The 13,124-nt window shown below is 43.0% G+C and overlaps 1 protein-coding gene across 2 annotated transcripts in view; it reads left to right on the forward strand.

Annotated features, from left to right (window-relative positions):
- Window positions 1–13,124, forward strand: part of Gsk3b (glycogen synthase kinase 3 beta) — a 155,264-nt gene that overhangs the window by 87,602 nt on the left and 54,538 nt on the right. For both annotated transcript variants that reach the window (XM_052740672.1, XM_052740673.1), the window contains exons 4-5: window positions 4,703–4,813; window positions 10,417–10,547. In XM_052740672.1, the coding sequence (XP_052596632.1) occupies window positions 4,703–4,813; window positions 10,417–10,547 (242 nt within the window). The remainder of the gene's footprint in view (window positions 1–4,702; window positions 4,814–10,416; window positions 10,548–13,124) is intronic.

Consider the following 13,124-nt stretch of genomic DNA (forward strand, 5'->3'; position numbering starts at 1 on the left):
CCTCCTGAGTGATAGGGTTAAAGGTATGTGCCACCACTGCCTATCTCTGTTTCTAGTGTGGCCTTGAACTCACAGAGATCCAGATGGATTTCTGCCTCCTGAGTGATAGGATTAAAGGTGTGTGTCACCACTGCCTGACCTCTATGTCTAATCTAGTGGCTGGCTCTACCCTCTGATCCTCAGGCACGTTTACTAGGGTACACAATATGTTACCCCAACATTTGGTTCAATTTCACGTTCAGAGTTCAGTAGATCAGTCTGGCCTATTATAGGTCTTACAGTCTGAACTTGGCCGCCCATTTTCAGCCATTCTTCCTGGTGGTGTCAGTCTTAAATGGCTAGGTAAAACGAGACACTGCGGGCTGACCTTCAGGTCTGTCCCCTGGTGCTTGTATTTGGTTTGTGCATTTTGGGAATTGTTTATGAATGTGTTTAGTCAAGTCTTAAATGGATTTACCACCCACATTTGTTACTTAACTATTGTAGGCATTTGTTTCTTCAAATTCCAATAAATGAAATCATACATGGTGTTAGTCAACTTTCAAAACACTGGTGTGACAAAAATATCCAAGGAAAACAATTTAAAGTAAATTATTTCTACTCACAATTTAAGAGGTTTGGGCTGGTGTCAGCTGGTATTTTCAGGTTGTCAGTTTTGGTGAGACCCTTAACAACCTGAAAATATCTTTGTGGCAAGGTGTGGTGGAAGAAGGGGGTGGGGGTGAGTATCCTAGGGCTAAGATTTAATCCTGTCCTTGTTTGGATTTGGTTTTGTACTATTCTTCCTCTTGCAACAGGGATATTAACCCTTGCTTGTCCCACTATTGTATATTGAAAATATGTAACTTATTTTTGTTTTACAGAGCTCATAGCTAATAGTTTGAGTGTCAGGAGACTAGATTTGGACTTTTCAGCAATGCTAGAGATGTTATGCAGTGGAGACTTTCAGAGATAAGCTGAGTGTGTTTTGTAATGTGCAGTGGTGTGCGAGGAAGCAGGGATAAGGTATAACTTTTAAAGGTGCTCCCCAGTGACCTGCCTCCTCCTTTTAGTCCACTTCCTAAAGTCCCCCATCTCCCAGTACAGTCCGTGAGTCAGTGGGGGACATTGGAGATCCCAGTGGTATAATAAAAAGTAAACATTGAAAAGCCCTGATCTTGCTGCGTGGCGGCGGCGGCACACACCTTTAATCCCAGCACTTGGGAGGCAGAGGCAGGCAGATCTCTGAGTTCGAGGCCAGCCTGGTCTGCAAAATGAATTCCAGGACAGCCAGAGCTGTTACACAGAGAAACCCTGTCTTGAAACACGCCCCCCCCCCCCCCAAAAAAAAAGTCCTGACCTAAACCATTACATCTATGAAGGACAAACTTGGAACCTTACAGCTAGAAGCCTCCATTGAGCATTCAGCATTCATCCTTAATTTTTGTTCTTCCTTCTCAGTGCATCATTAGCAAATGCTATACCTGTAACCTAGTGTTATCCCCATTTCTGGGTTGCTGATAAGTGTATCGTGATAAACTTTGTCAAAGACTTTTAGAATCAGGAACTTTTGAGTTTAGTAATCTTTTATTTTTCAGTTTCTTTTAAGATTTTTATTTTATGAGCCAGATGGTCGTGACACACGCCTTTAATCCCAACACTCGGGAGGCAGAGGCAGGCGGATCTCTGTGAGTTTGAAGTTAGCCTGGGCTACCAAGTGAGTTCCAGGAAAGGCGCAAAGCTACACAGAGAAACCCTGTCTGAAAAAAAAAACAAAAAACAAACAAAAAAAAAACATTTTTATTTTATAAGTATGAATATTTTGCCTGAGTGCATATATTTGTACCATATGCCTATCTGTTGGACCCCCCAGAAGTGGGGTTATGGATGTTTGTTAGCCACCACGTGGTGCTAGAATTGAACTTGGGTCCTTTGCAAGAACAAGTGCTCTTAACTGCTTAACCATCTGTCTAGCCCATAATCTTTTAGATAAAGGTTTACATATGTTACTAACCCTTCTAAGTCCTGAGGTCCACCATGCCTGGATCCTCCTTATACAGCTTGACTTTCTCTTATTTGAGCTTTGGGACCCAGGAGTGTTAGATGTTGGAATTTTTAAGACTTTGGAATATTACATAGTGTGATGTCTTGAGAATGGCCTCAGAGTCTAAACACAAAATGCATTTATGTTTCACATGTACCTCAAACATGCAGTCTGACATTAATTTTATACAAAATTTCAGTACACCGGTGTTTTCTGTGCTTTTGGGGGTGTTTTTTGCTGGTGGTGTTTATTTTTCAGTTCTGTTTTCTGATTTTTAGTTTAAATTTTATTTTATGTATATGGGTGTTTTGCGTGTATGTCTGCTGTGCACCACTTGTGTGCCTGGAGCTTGGAAGGCTAGAAAAGAGCGTTGGACCTCCTTGAACTGGAGTGACAGGCAGTTGTGAGCTGTCGTGTGGATGCTGGGAATCAAACCCAGAACAAGTGTTCAGGACCGCTGAGCCGTCTCTCCCTCTCCTTTCGGTGTTTGAGGAAGGGTCTTGCTGTGTGTTTCCCTGGCTAGCCTGAAGTCCTGAACTACTTGTCTTTCAGCTTCGCCCTCCTACTTGGCTGGAGAGCACACACCATCCTGCTTACCCGCCTCCCTGTGACCAGCCTGTCGTCTGAGATGGTGTTTGTAATGTCACGTTGCTACTCCGAATGTTTCAGACTTCAGAGCATTTTGAAATTTTACTATACTGTTTCACTTCCATGTTCTTGTTTCCATCTCATGATGTTCTAGAGCAGTGGTCCTCAACCTTCCTACTGCTTTAGCCATTTAATGCAGTTCCTTGTGCTGCAGTAACCCCCAACCATAAAATTATTTTCACTGCTACTGCCTAACTGTAATCTTGCTACTGTTAGGAATTGTAGTGTGAATATCTGATACACGGGTTGTGTTTTCATCATTACAAACTGACCCGAAAGGGTCTCGACCCACAGGTTGAGGACCACTGCTCTAGAACCTTGTTTTACCAGTTTACCTTTATTATTTCACCTTTATCTTAATATACAAATGCATTTGGATCTCCTTTAACCAATAAAAACACAGGACAAAGAGCACAGCAGTGACCTTGCATCGCCTGGCCTTGCTTTGCGTCACTCGCCAGCTTTTCCCTTCCTGTCTCTACCACAAGTTTTGTGAGAACAAACTTGAGGGCTGTCTGGTCAGAATCAATAAATGAACCGCGCTTTGTTTCTTCCTGTTTCTATTGGCTACACACCTTGGAACTGAGAGCCCCATCTCTCCCTTCTTTCAACGCAGGGCTCCCTGTTTATCCCTGACTGGCTTGGCCTCAGCGATCCGCTTGCTGCGTTTAAAGGCGTGCGTCACCACACTTAGCCTGAACCCCAAATTCTTAACAGTGACTTTTAGATATTAAAAGCAGGATAGAATCTATCTCTCCCCTCAACTCCACTTTATTTATTGATGGTGATTTTAATATGAGACCAGTCAGCACAATCAAGGTTTCTTTGTAACCGTGTTGCTTTTGAGTTCAGGCTACACCACATAAAGGTAAATATCACCAGGGTTATGAAAAACACACACTTTTTCTTTAATGCTTTTAGTTTTGCAAATCCCCCGTCATTGTCACAACTACTTAACTCTGTCATTTTAGCCCCAGACAGCAGCGGGCAGTGTTGACTTGGTGGGTGTAGCTGTGTTGCAGTTAAGGGTTGTTTGTGAAGACAGTCAGCAGGCTGGTCCCTTTGTGTGCTTAGCCTTGTGCCGGGGAGAGTGACAAGCCTTGGGATTCCAGCTGGCTGAGGAAGAGGAAGACCACCAAAGGGGAGAGAAAACAGAAGGGGGTTGGTTTCTTGAGCTCTGTGGGATTCATGAACTCCTCCTATCTTGAATATAGTGTTTTCTCTGCTGTTTTCATACTTCATTTAAAAAGATAACAAATTACACTTCATGTTAGTCAAAAAGAGGGGGAGTGGAGGAACGAGTTACACTGGCTAATTTACACCTGACCTGCCTTCCTCCAGAAGCCCCGACACTGAAGTCCACATTGGTTTGCACTTTCGCCATTCGGTAGCCAGTAGTAATCCTCAGCTCTGTTTTCTGCCTCCGTTTACCTAACTGGTGCTGTTCAGAGAACCCCCGTGGTTCGTGCTTTGTTCTCTTTTTTGCTCTTGACTGACATAGAACTCCTGTCCTGCTAAAAAAAGAAACTGACACCCCAGACCATTGATAGGCTTGTGACTATGATCTCATTGCCATAAGTTTTGTTTCGTGTATTAGTGATTATTCTACAAAGCTTAGACTGTTGGGCAAACCGAATACTTGTGCAGGGCAGACTGTGACTATACACACCAATCAGCAGCAGGGCTTCTTGACTTTCAACTTGACGCTGTCAGCAAGCTGTCTTTCCTGATAGGATGGGAGACATTGTTTTTTTTTTCAGTCTAGAAAATAATAAAAGTTATGATAAGTGATAAACTATTATAATACATGCATAAGCACTGTGATTGGGCTCTTAACAGTACTGGGATTATAAAGTGTAGTAGATGCATTTGTACAGGTCTGGTTATTCAGAAGTTTCTGTGTAATGAAAATTAACCATATGAAACTTTCCTTTCAAATGCGTGAATGTATGGATAATTTACTCTAATTTGAATACTTAAGATCAGTTTCTAATCTGTGTTTTCTGTTGTTGTTGCTTGATTCTCTTTCAGAAAGATGAGGTCTACCTTAATCTGGTGCTGGACTATGTTCCCGAAACAGTGTACAGAGTTGCCAGACACTATAGTCGAGCCAAACAGACACTCCCTGTGATCTATGTCAAGGTACGTAGCAACGGAACAGCTTCCAGTTTACAAACATCTCGTGGGAGCCATGCAGAGTATCGGGTTTGTTTCAACTCCATGATACTGCATTTACTCCTCGGAAAAGCAGCAAACTCTAGATTCTGTTAGGCTCTTACTTGGTTTTAAAGCTTTCCTTACCCTGCAGTGGATAAAAGGGCTTGCTATGCAAGCCTGGTCGCTTGAGTTCTATTCCTGGGACCTACCTGAAGGTCGAAGAGAACCAACTCTATGAAGCTGCCCGCTACCCCTCCACAGACACACTATGTGTGCCCTATCTCACGCATACCATGTTGCGCGCACATGCACATGAGACAAATTAATTGAAATAGCTATTCTGAGAAGATACAGTAAAACTTTCATAGTTAGGGATTTTAATTGTGATAGCCGTAGCACTTTGTGTGTGTGGTGCGGGGTGAGGCACAAGTGACGGCCAGAGGAGGAGGAGGATGTGCTTCCTCGTCTGTAGCCCCCCCCCCCCCCCTTGCCTTGAGAAGGTCTCTTACTGAACCTCACATAAATAAGCTCATGCTTTGGGCTTGTCTGGGTCTCCCTTCCCACCCAGTGCTGGAGTGACAGCCAAGTGCAGCTAGTTCCCAACTTTTTACATGGGTGCTGGAGAGCCAAAGTGAGGTTGTCCTGTTTGCATAGCAAATGCTCTGATCCAGTGAGATGTCTCCCAGCCCCTAATATCAGTTTAGTTTAGATGTCTTCTTCATTGGGCCACACACCAAAGCAGGAACCTACTAAGTAAATGTACAGTTACTGATACATTCATTTTAATGCTTTATTATCATTTGTAGATGTATTGATTACATTCATTGTAGAAATTTAAACTTGTCAGTTTTAAACATAAGCAGACATTTAGTTTTTGGCATCTAATAGTACTACTAATAAAAATATGGAACTAATGTCAAAGTAGCTAGGAATTTATGTAGTAGAATCCTAATTGCTGTTGTGGTAGATGATTAGAAACAGATTTTTCTTCTTTTTAGGGTTGAGATGGGGAGGGGTAGACAGGGTCTTACCTGAGCTCAGATCGGCCTGGAACTTTCGGTACTTGTAGCAATCCTCCTGCTTCATCCAGCCTCCTGAGTGCTGGGATCCTAAGTATGAATTACTGAATCCAGTTAGAAACGTATTTTTATTATCTGTGCCGTCACCTGGAAGTTGTTGGAATATTTTTTTTCTATTTCTCAATGGCAGCAATATAATTACTAACTTACTTTATGGCACCTTGGCAGAGAGCTGTCTTGAAGTGACAGTCCTAGCCCCGCCATCTTCAACTGAAAATGATTTAGAGCAGGGGTAGGGGCGGGGCATACCTGACTTAAAGGAGAGAGGATGGATCCACTCTAGAGGAAATTGGGCTTCTGCAGGGGCTGTCCTCCTCACAGCGATCCTGAGTGAATCAGTTTATGACCAAACTTTAATGAAGAGGAAGATTGTTCATGAGTTAAGAGCATGCAGGCTGTAATTCCAGAATGGGTCCAGATTTTTCCCAGAACAGGATTGACTTCCTCTTTCTGTCCTTTACAGGTTTGCTAGCAGGTTCTTGGAAGTTAGCAATATGGAGATGCCATTTTAAAAAGTTTTTTTAAAAAAACTGTTAAAGGACATTGTATAAATTCATAGAGAGCTGGATGTATTTTCATAGTTATTTGGCACTTTTGTTTATTTATTTTTTTTTGGTTTTTCGAGACAGGGTTTCTCTGTGTAGCTTTGCACCTTTTCTGGGACTCACTTGGTAGTCCAGGCTGGCCTCGAACTCACAGAGATCCGCCTGGCTCTGCCTCCCGAGTGCTGGGATTAAAGGCGTGCGCCACCACCGCCCGGCTATTTGGCACTTTTATTAGCTTTTTAAGTTAGCATTCAGAGTATTAGGCCACTTTCATATGTATGGCGTTATACTTTGTTCTTCTCGTCCCCTCTCCCACTGTGATGTTTTTCTTAAATAGATATTGTTGCACACAAAAGAAGATGTTGGACTTGAGTTAGATGGGAGAGCTTATAACTGCTCAAACTGGGTACATTCATCCACAACTTCCTTTCATGTAAAAATGTTTCTTATAGAACAACTGCAACAGTTAAGAAAACAGATGGAGAATGTGTTCCTTGACTTACGGCAGATGTTGAATAAATACATTACATATCAGACAGTCTTTGTTATTTGGGGTTTTGTTTCTGGCAGTAGAATGGAGAATTGAACCTAGGTCCTTCCACATGCTAGACGAGCACCCCGTTACTGACCTACATACATCCCCAGCCCATATGAGAGTTTCTAGGAATCAATCTCCTCCTTCCCTTCCCTCCCTCCCTCCCTTCCTCTTAACCCATCCCCTCCTCTCCCCCCTCCCTCCCTCCCTTCCTCTTAACCCATCCCCCCCTCTCCTTTAAAGACATTGTAGATCAGGCTGGCCTTGAACTCACAAAGATCTCTCAGTCTCTGCCAGCTGAGAGCTGGGACTAAAGATGAACACCACCACACCCCAGCAAAGTTATTTTATTTTATGTGTATGAGTGATTTGTTTGCCTGTATGAATGTGCACTATTATGCAAGCAAACCTCTCATACACATAAATCTAAAAGAAACTTTTTAATGTGGCAAATAAAGATAGATAAAAGACTAATTACCCAAGTCACTATAGAAATTGCAAGGTGATATTAGCCAAGTTCATCTCTCCTGCCATACTTACTTTATATTTCAAAGGATAAGAAGATGTTGATTACATGAGGTTATTGTGAGGAGTAAGTGAAATTCTGCATGCAGCCTTAGGCTAGTGCCTGGCACAGTGTTGGTTGTTTTTGATGCTGTTCTTTTGCTCATTGTAGTGCAGGAAGCCTTGCAACTTTCTTCTTAAAAGCACATTTTTATAAAGTAGACCAAAGCAAAAACAAAACCAAACAAAACAAAAAAGATGCAAGTCTCATTTCATTCTTAAACTTGACTTTTCAAAGCAAAATGAAAAGAACAGTGATGGAAGAGATATTTTTAAATTAGCCTTAAACTGCTGAGGACATCTTTTGGGAAAAAACTTCTTTCACTGATTTTTGTTAATCTAAATATTATTATCCTGAAACAGGTTTTGGTGTTTGTTTGTTTTTGTTTTTTTGGTTTTGTTTTGGTAAATTGATACCTGTGAACTCACTTGGTTATAGATCTTTTTGTTGGTGATAATGAATTTAGCTCCCAGTGTAAGCTTTGGAACTTACAAATTGATTCTGTAAATGAACAATGATATAATAATAAAATTACAACATCTTAAAAAGATTAATAGATAACCTAAATGCTTTACTTCTAATTTAATTCTAAAATGCTGACATTGAAGATCTTACGTATACATTTTTGTTATGCTTCATTTTGAAGAAGGCTTTAACTTGTGTAGCTAGATTTCAAATTAACATTAAACATGTACTGTTAACATGTCCAGTTTAATCACCCCTCTGACGGCAAGTAGCTTTCCTGGGAACTTTAATAATGCCAGTCCCCAGCATTGTAGTTGAAAAAGACAGTATCTTCGTCAGTACTTCAGCTGACCTTTAATCTTTTTATTAGCTTCTTGTTGTTTTGTTTTTGTTTTTTGAGACAGGGTTTCTTTCTCTGAGTAGCCCTGGCTGCCCTTGAACTAGCTCTGCAGACCAGGCTGGTCTCGAACTCACAGAGATCCGCTTGCCTCTGCCTCCTGAGTGCTGCGATTAAAGACATGTGCCATCACCATCCAGCACATGATTTGAATCATTACGGCAATTATTTCCATGTTATTAGCTGGGGAGTAGAGCTCAGAAAGTGAGCAAGAAGAAAAAATTTACAGTGAATCTGGTTGGATACAGTGGCACATGTCTATAATGTCAGTAATTTGGAGTAAGACAGGTAGATGGCAGGATCAATGATTATGTCCTGGGAAAGATTAAAAATAAGTAAGTAAATAAATAAGAAAGGAAGGAAGGAAAGAAAAAGAATGAATCACGCCGGGCAGTGGTGGCGCACGCCTTTAATCCCAGCACTCAGGGAGGCAGAGGCAGGCGGATCTTTGTAAGTTCGAGGCCAGCCTGGTCTACAGAGCGAGATCCAGGAACGGCGCAAAGCTACACAGAGAAACCCTGTCTCGAAAAAAAAAAAAAAAAAAAGAATGAATCACAACATTGGCCTTGGAATAAATAGAATATTGAAGGTGTTACATCAGTATTTTTTCAACACTTTAAAAAATTTCTCTGGTTATTCTGATGGAATTCCAGACAAAGGCAACTCAAGGAAGGAAAGGTTTATTTTGGCCCAGTAGTTGTGAAGGATATGGTGCATCCTGGTGGGGAGGGCATGGTGGGAGAGCATGGGGCAGCGGGTCACATGCAGAGGATAGATGGTATATGAGCTCCCTTTCTTCTTTTATTCAGTTCAGGAACTTAGCTCATGGAATAATGTAGGCCACAATTAGGATGGGCTTTCCCTTCTCAGTCTAGAAATGCCCTTACAGACATGTCCAGATTTGTTTTCATGGTTATTCTAAGTACCGTCAAGCTAGCAATTAAGATTTACCATCACAGTGATGTCAGTGGCATCTGTTTGTTTGGGTTTTTCAAGGCAGGGTTTCTCCATGTAGCCCTGGCTATCCTGAAACTTGCTCTGTAGACCAAGCCGGCCTTGAACTCAGAGATGCCCCTGGCATCTGTTATTAAATGGATTGGAAGTCTACATTATTCTGAAGAATGTTAATATACTTACTAGCAGAGTTACTGGTATCTCAATAGGCAATTGATTATATTCTTACTCTACCTGTAAGTTTTCCTAGGCCTCTTTTTTTTTTTTTTTTTGGTTTTTTTTTTGAGACAGGGTTTTTCTGTAGTTTGAGTGCCTCCCTTGGAGCTCGCTCTGTAGACCAGGCTAGCCTTGAACTCACAGAGATCCACCTGGCTCTGGCTCCCGAGTGCTGGGTTTAAAGGTGTGTGCCACCACCACCTGGCTAGACCTCTGTTAATGATTTTGGAGGCTAGCCTTTCAGAAAGACCAGTGATTCTAAAAATGACACTATGCTGTTACAGCCTGAGATACTAGAAGAAATAATGAACCTGGCTTCTGGTCTAAAGGCTGCTATCTATCACCCATATGGCCTATGGTCTCTCTCTCTCTCTGAGCTCTTCATCTATGTTTTAAGTAAAAAATCCATCCAGCTGGCTTGAGGTGAGATGTTAAGGTGGGTGAAGGTGATTGAACCCCGGACTTTGTGCATGCTACGCAAGCGCTCTACTGCTTAGCTACATCCCTAGCCCTCTGTAAATTTTAGTTTGAGACATGGTCTCACTGCGTTGCCCGGGTAGGCCTTAAACTTAGAATTCTCCTGCCTCGGTTGTATGCCACCATGCCTGGATCCTTTTCTAAATTACTAGAAGATAGCACAAATACATGTTTAATGATACTTTAATTTTCTAATTTTTATAGAAATAACATGAAACTTGTTTGGGGAAAACTGTGTACTAATAATCATCAGCATTTTACATGTTCTGCTGAGAATGCCACTTTATTTATTGCATAATGATTCAGCTATGTTTGAGACCAGAGTTATTGAATTAATGTCTGTTGTTTATTCCAGTTGTATATGTATCAGCTGTTCAGAAGTTTAGCCTATATCCATTCCTTTGGAATCTGCCATCGAGACATTAAACCGCAGAACCTCTTGCTGGATCCTGATACAGCTGTATTAAAGCTCTGTGACTTTGGAAGGTGAGCTGGTTTTCCTACTCATTCCCCGTCCATACCTCCCTCCCCTCATACCCTCTTCAGTATATTACAGTGGTAGTCTAGGCCCTATAATCCTCACTCGGGGAATGTAAACTAATGTAGGTCCTTGTGAGGATGGTTTTGATAATTTCTAATGGAATACTAAATGTGTGTGCCTTTCATCCTACAGTTAACTTTTGAGGATTATTTCCATATCCATGTTGTGAGATTAAGTATGTTTAGAGATTTTTAATATAGCATTGTTTATAAATATCTAGTAGCAATAAAATGTCCAAACAAATTATGATATATACAAACACGATGTTATACGTGCCCCTGAGGGATAAAAATGAGGGAGCTTCTGAACTGGAAGGGAATGACATCTAGGAAGTACTAAGTGAGAAAAGTCAGGGCCAGCGAGATGGCTCACTTGGGAAAGGCACTTGCCCTCAAGACTGACAGCTTGAGTTTGATCCCTGGAACTGACTTGGTCCTGCAAGTGGTCCTCTGGCCTCCATGGGAGGACTCACCTTCAGGCCTGTGGTGACACCTGCCGATAATCCGCGTGCTCAGTAGACTAAGGTGTGGGACGTCATTAGTTTGAGGCTGGCCTAAGCCACGTAGTGAAACCCCATGCAAAAAGAAAGCCACTGCCACATCAGTACTGTATGCATAGTGTGCTTTAAAAAAAAAATAAAATACTGGGTGTGACTATTGTGCAAAACACGTGCATGCGTGAACACGGCTTATTTCTGAATCGATGTGTAATGTCCATACATGATCACCTCTAGAATGGGACATTTTAGGATTATTATGTACTTGGGAAGCTTGCATTCTCATTGATCTGTAGTACTGCTTGAGTTTATATAATTTGTATATATGCTCCATTTTCATTAACATTATACATTTATATATATATATATATATATATATATATATATATATATATATATATATCCTTTTAATTTCACTTTAACCTCAATTCAGGAATGAGGTAATACTTTGAGAAATGATATAGTTTGATTTCTTGGTCATACACTGTTTCTTAGCAGAAAACTTCATGCTTTCCCTTTTGGTAGTCAGTGGCTGTAAGCCTCCCAACATGCAGTCAAGCCTGTGTCCATAATAGGACAGCTATTTAGTCACACTTATTCTGCAATAGCCACCGGGGAACCTCTCCTCTTTTGTTCTGAGACATCTGTCTTTATAACTTGGATTCTGTCCTGTCTAATGTCTTTTCATCCTTGTTAGAACTCTTCTTTTTCTGTTTAGCACCACAGATGATATATTGACCCGTACCTGCTGGTATCTGTATTTCTTCATCAGATTAAACTGTGGCTTTAACATCAGATATATTTCCCACGGGTGTAGGGAGGGACTTGAAGACACCAATCTGCTCTGTCAGTAAACTCATCCTGAGTCTCATCCTGCACCTCTTTCAGACATCCTCATTTAGTCTCCTAATTGCAAACCCTCTCCCCGTGTCTCACTCTGCTGGCTGTCTGCTGCTGAAAATAAGCACCCAAAGCTCGTGTTGATGGTTGGAACGGAACTGCTGCTCATTTCACGTATGGACGGATGGCTGCCCGAGTCAGTGGGGCTTGTTACTGGGGAAAGTGACTGCTAAGTACTGTGAGAGCCACCAAGTGCATTAGGCTTCCTCTTCTCGTCACCGTCACCGTGCTAGAACAGTGTCAGCACTGGGGTTCTCTCCCCGTGCTAGGGCAGTGTCAGCACTGGGGTTCTCTCCCCGTGCTAGGGCAGTGTCAGCACTGGGGTTCTCTCCCCGTGCTAGAACAGTGTCAGCACTGGGGTTCTCTCCCCGTGCTAGGGCAGTGTCAGCACTGGGGCTCTGTCCCCGTGCTAGAACAGTGTCAGCACTGGGGTTCTGTCCCTGTGCTAGGGCAGTGTCAGCACTGGGGTTCTCTCCCCGTGCTAGAACAGTGTCAGCACTGGGGTTCTCTCCCCGTGCTAGAACAGTGTCAGCACTGGAGTTCTCTCCCCGTGCTAGAACAGTGTCAGCACTGGGGTTCTGTCCCCGTGCTAGAGCAGTGTCAGCACTGGGGCTCTGTCCCCGTGCTAGAACAGTATCAGCACTGGAGTTCTCTCCCCGTGCTAGGGCAGTGTCAGCACTGGGGTTCTCTCCCCGTGCTAGAACAGTGTCAGCACTGGGGCTCTGTCCCCGTGCTAGAGCAGTGTCAGCACTGGGGTTCTCTCCCCGTGCTAGGGCAGTGTCAGCACTGGGCTTCTCTCCCCGTGCTAGGGCAGTGTCAGCACTGGGGCTCTGTCCCCGTGCTAGAACAGTGTCAGCACTGGGGTTCTCTCCCCGTGCTAGGGCAGTGTCAGCACTGGGGTTCTCTCCCCGTGCTAGGGCAGTGTCAGCACTGGGGTTCTCTCCCCGTGCTAGGGCAGTGTCAGCACTGGGGCTCTGTCCCCGTGCTAGGGCAGTGTCAGCACTGGGGCTCTGTCCCCGTGCTAGGGCAGTGTCAGCACTGGGGCTCTGTCCCCGTGCTAGAACAGTGTCAGCACTGGGGTTCTCTCCCCGTGCTAGGGCAGTGTCAGCACTGGGGCTCTGTCCCC

This window comes from Peromyscus californicus, unplaced genomic scaffold (genome assembly GCF_007827085.1).
Source record: "Peromyscus californicus insignis strain IS unplaced genomic scaffold, ASM782708v3 Scaffold_16__1_contigs__length_79575227, whole genome shotgun sequence".
Taxonomy (NCBI): Eukaryota; Metazoa; Chordata; class Mammalia; order Rodentia; family Cricetidae; genus Peromyscus; species Peromyscus californicus.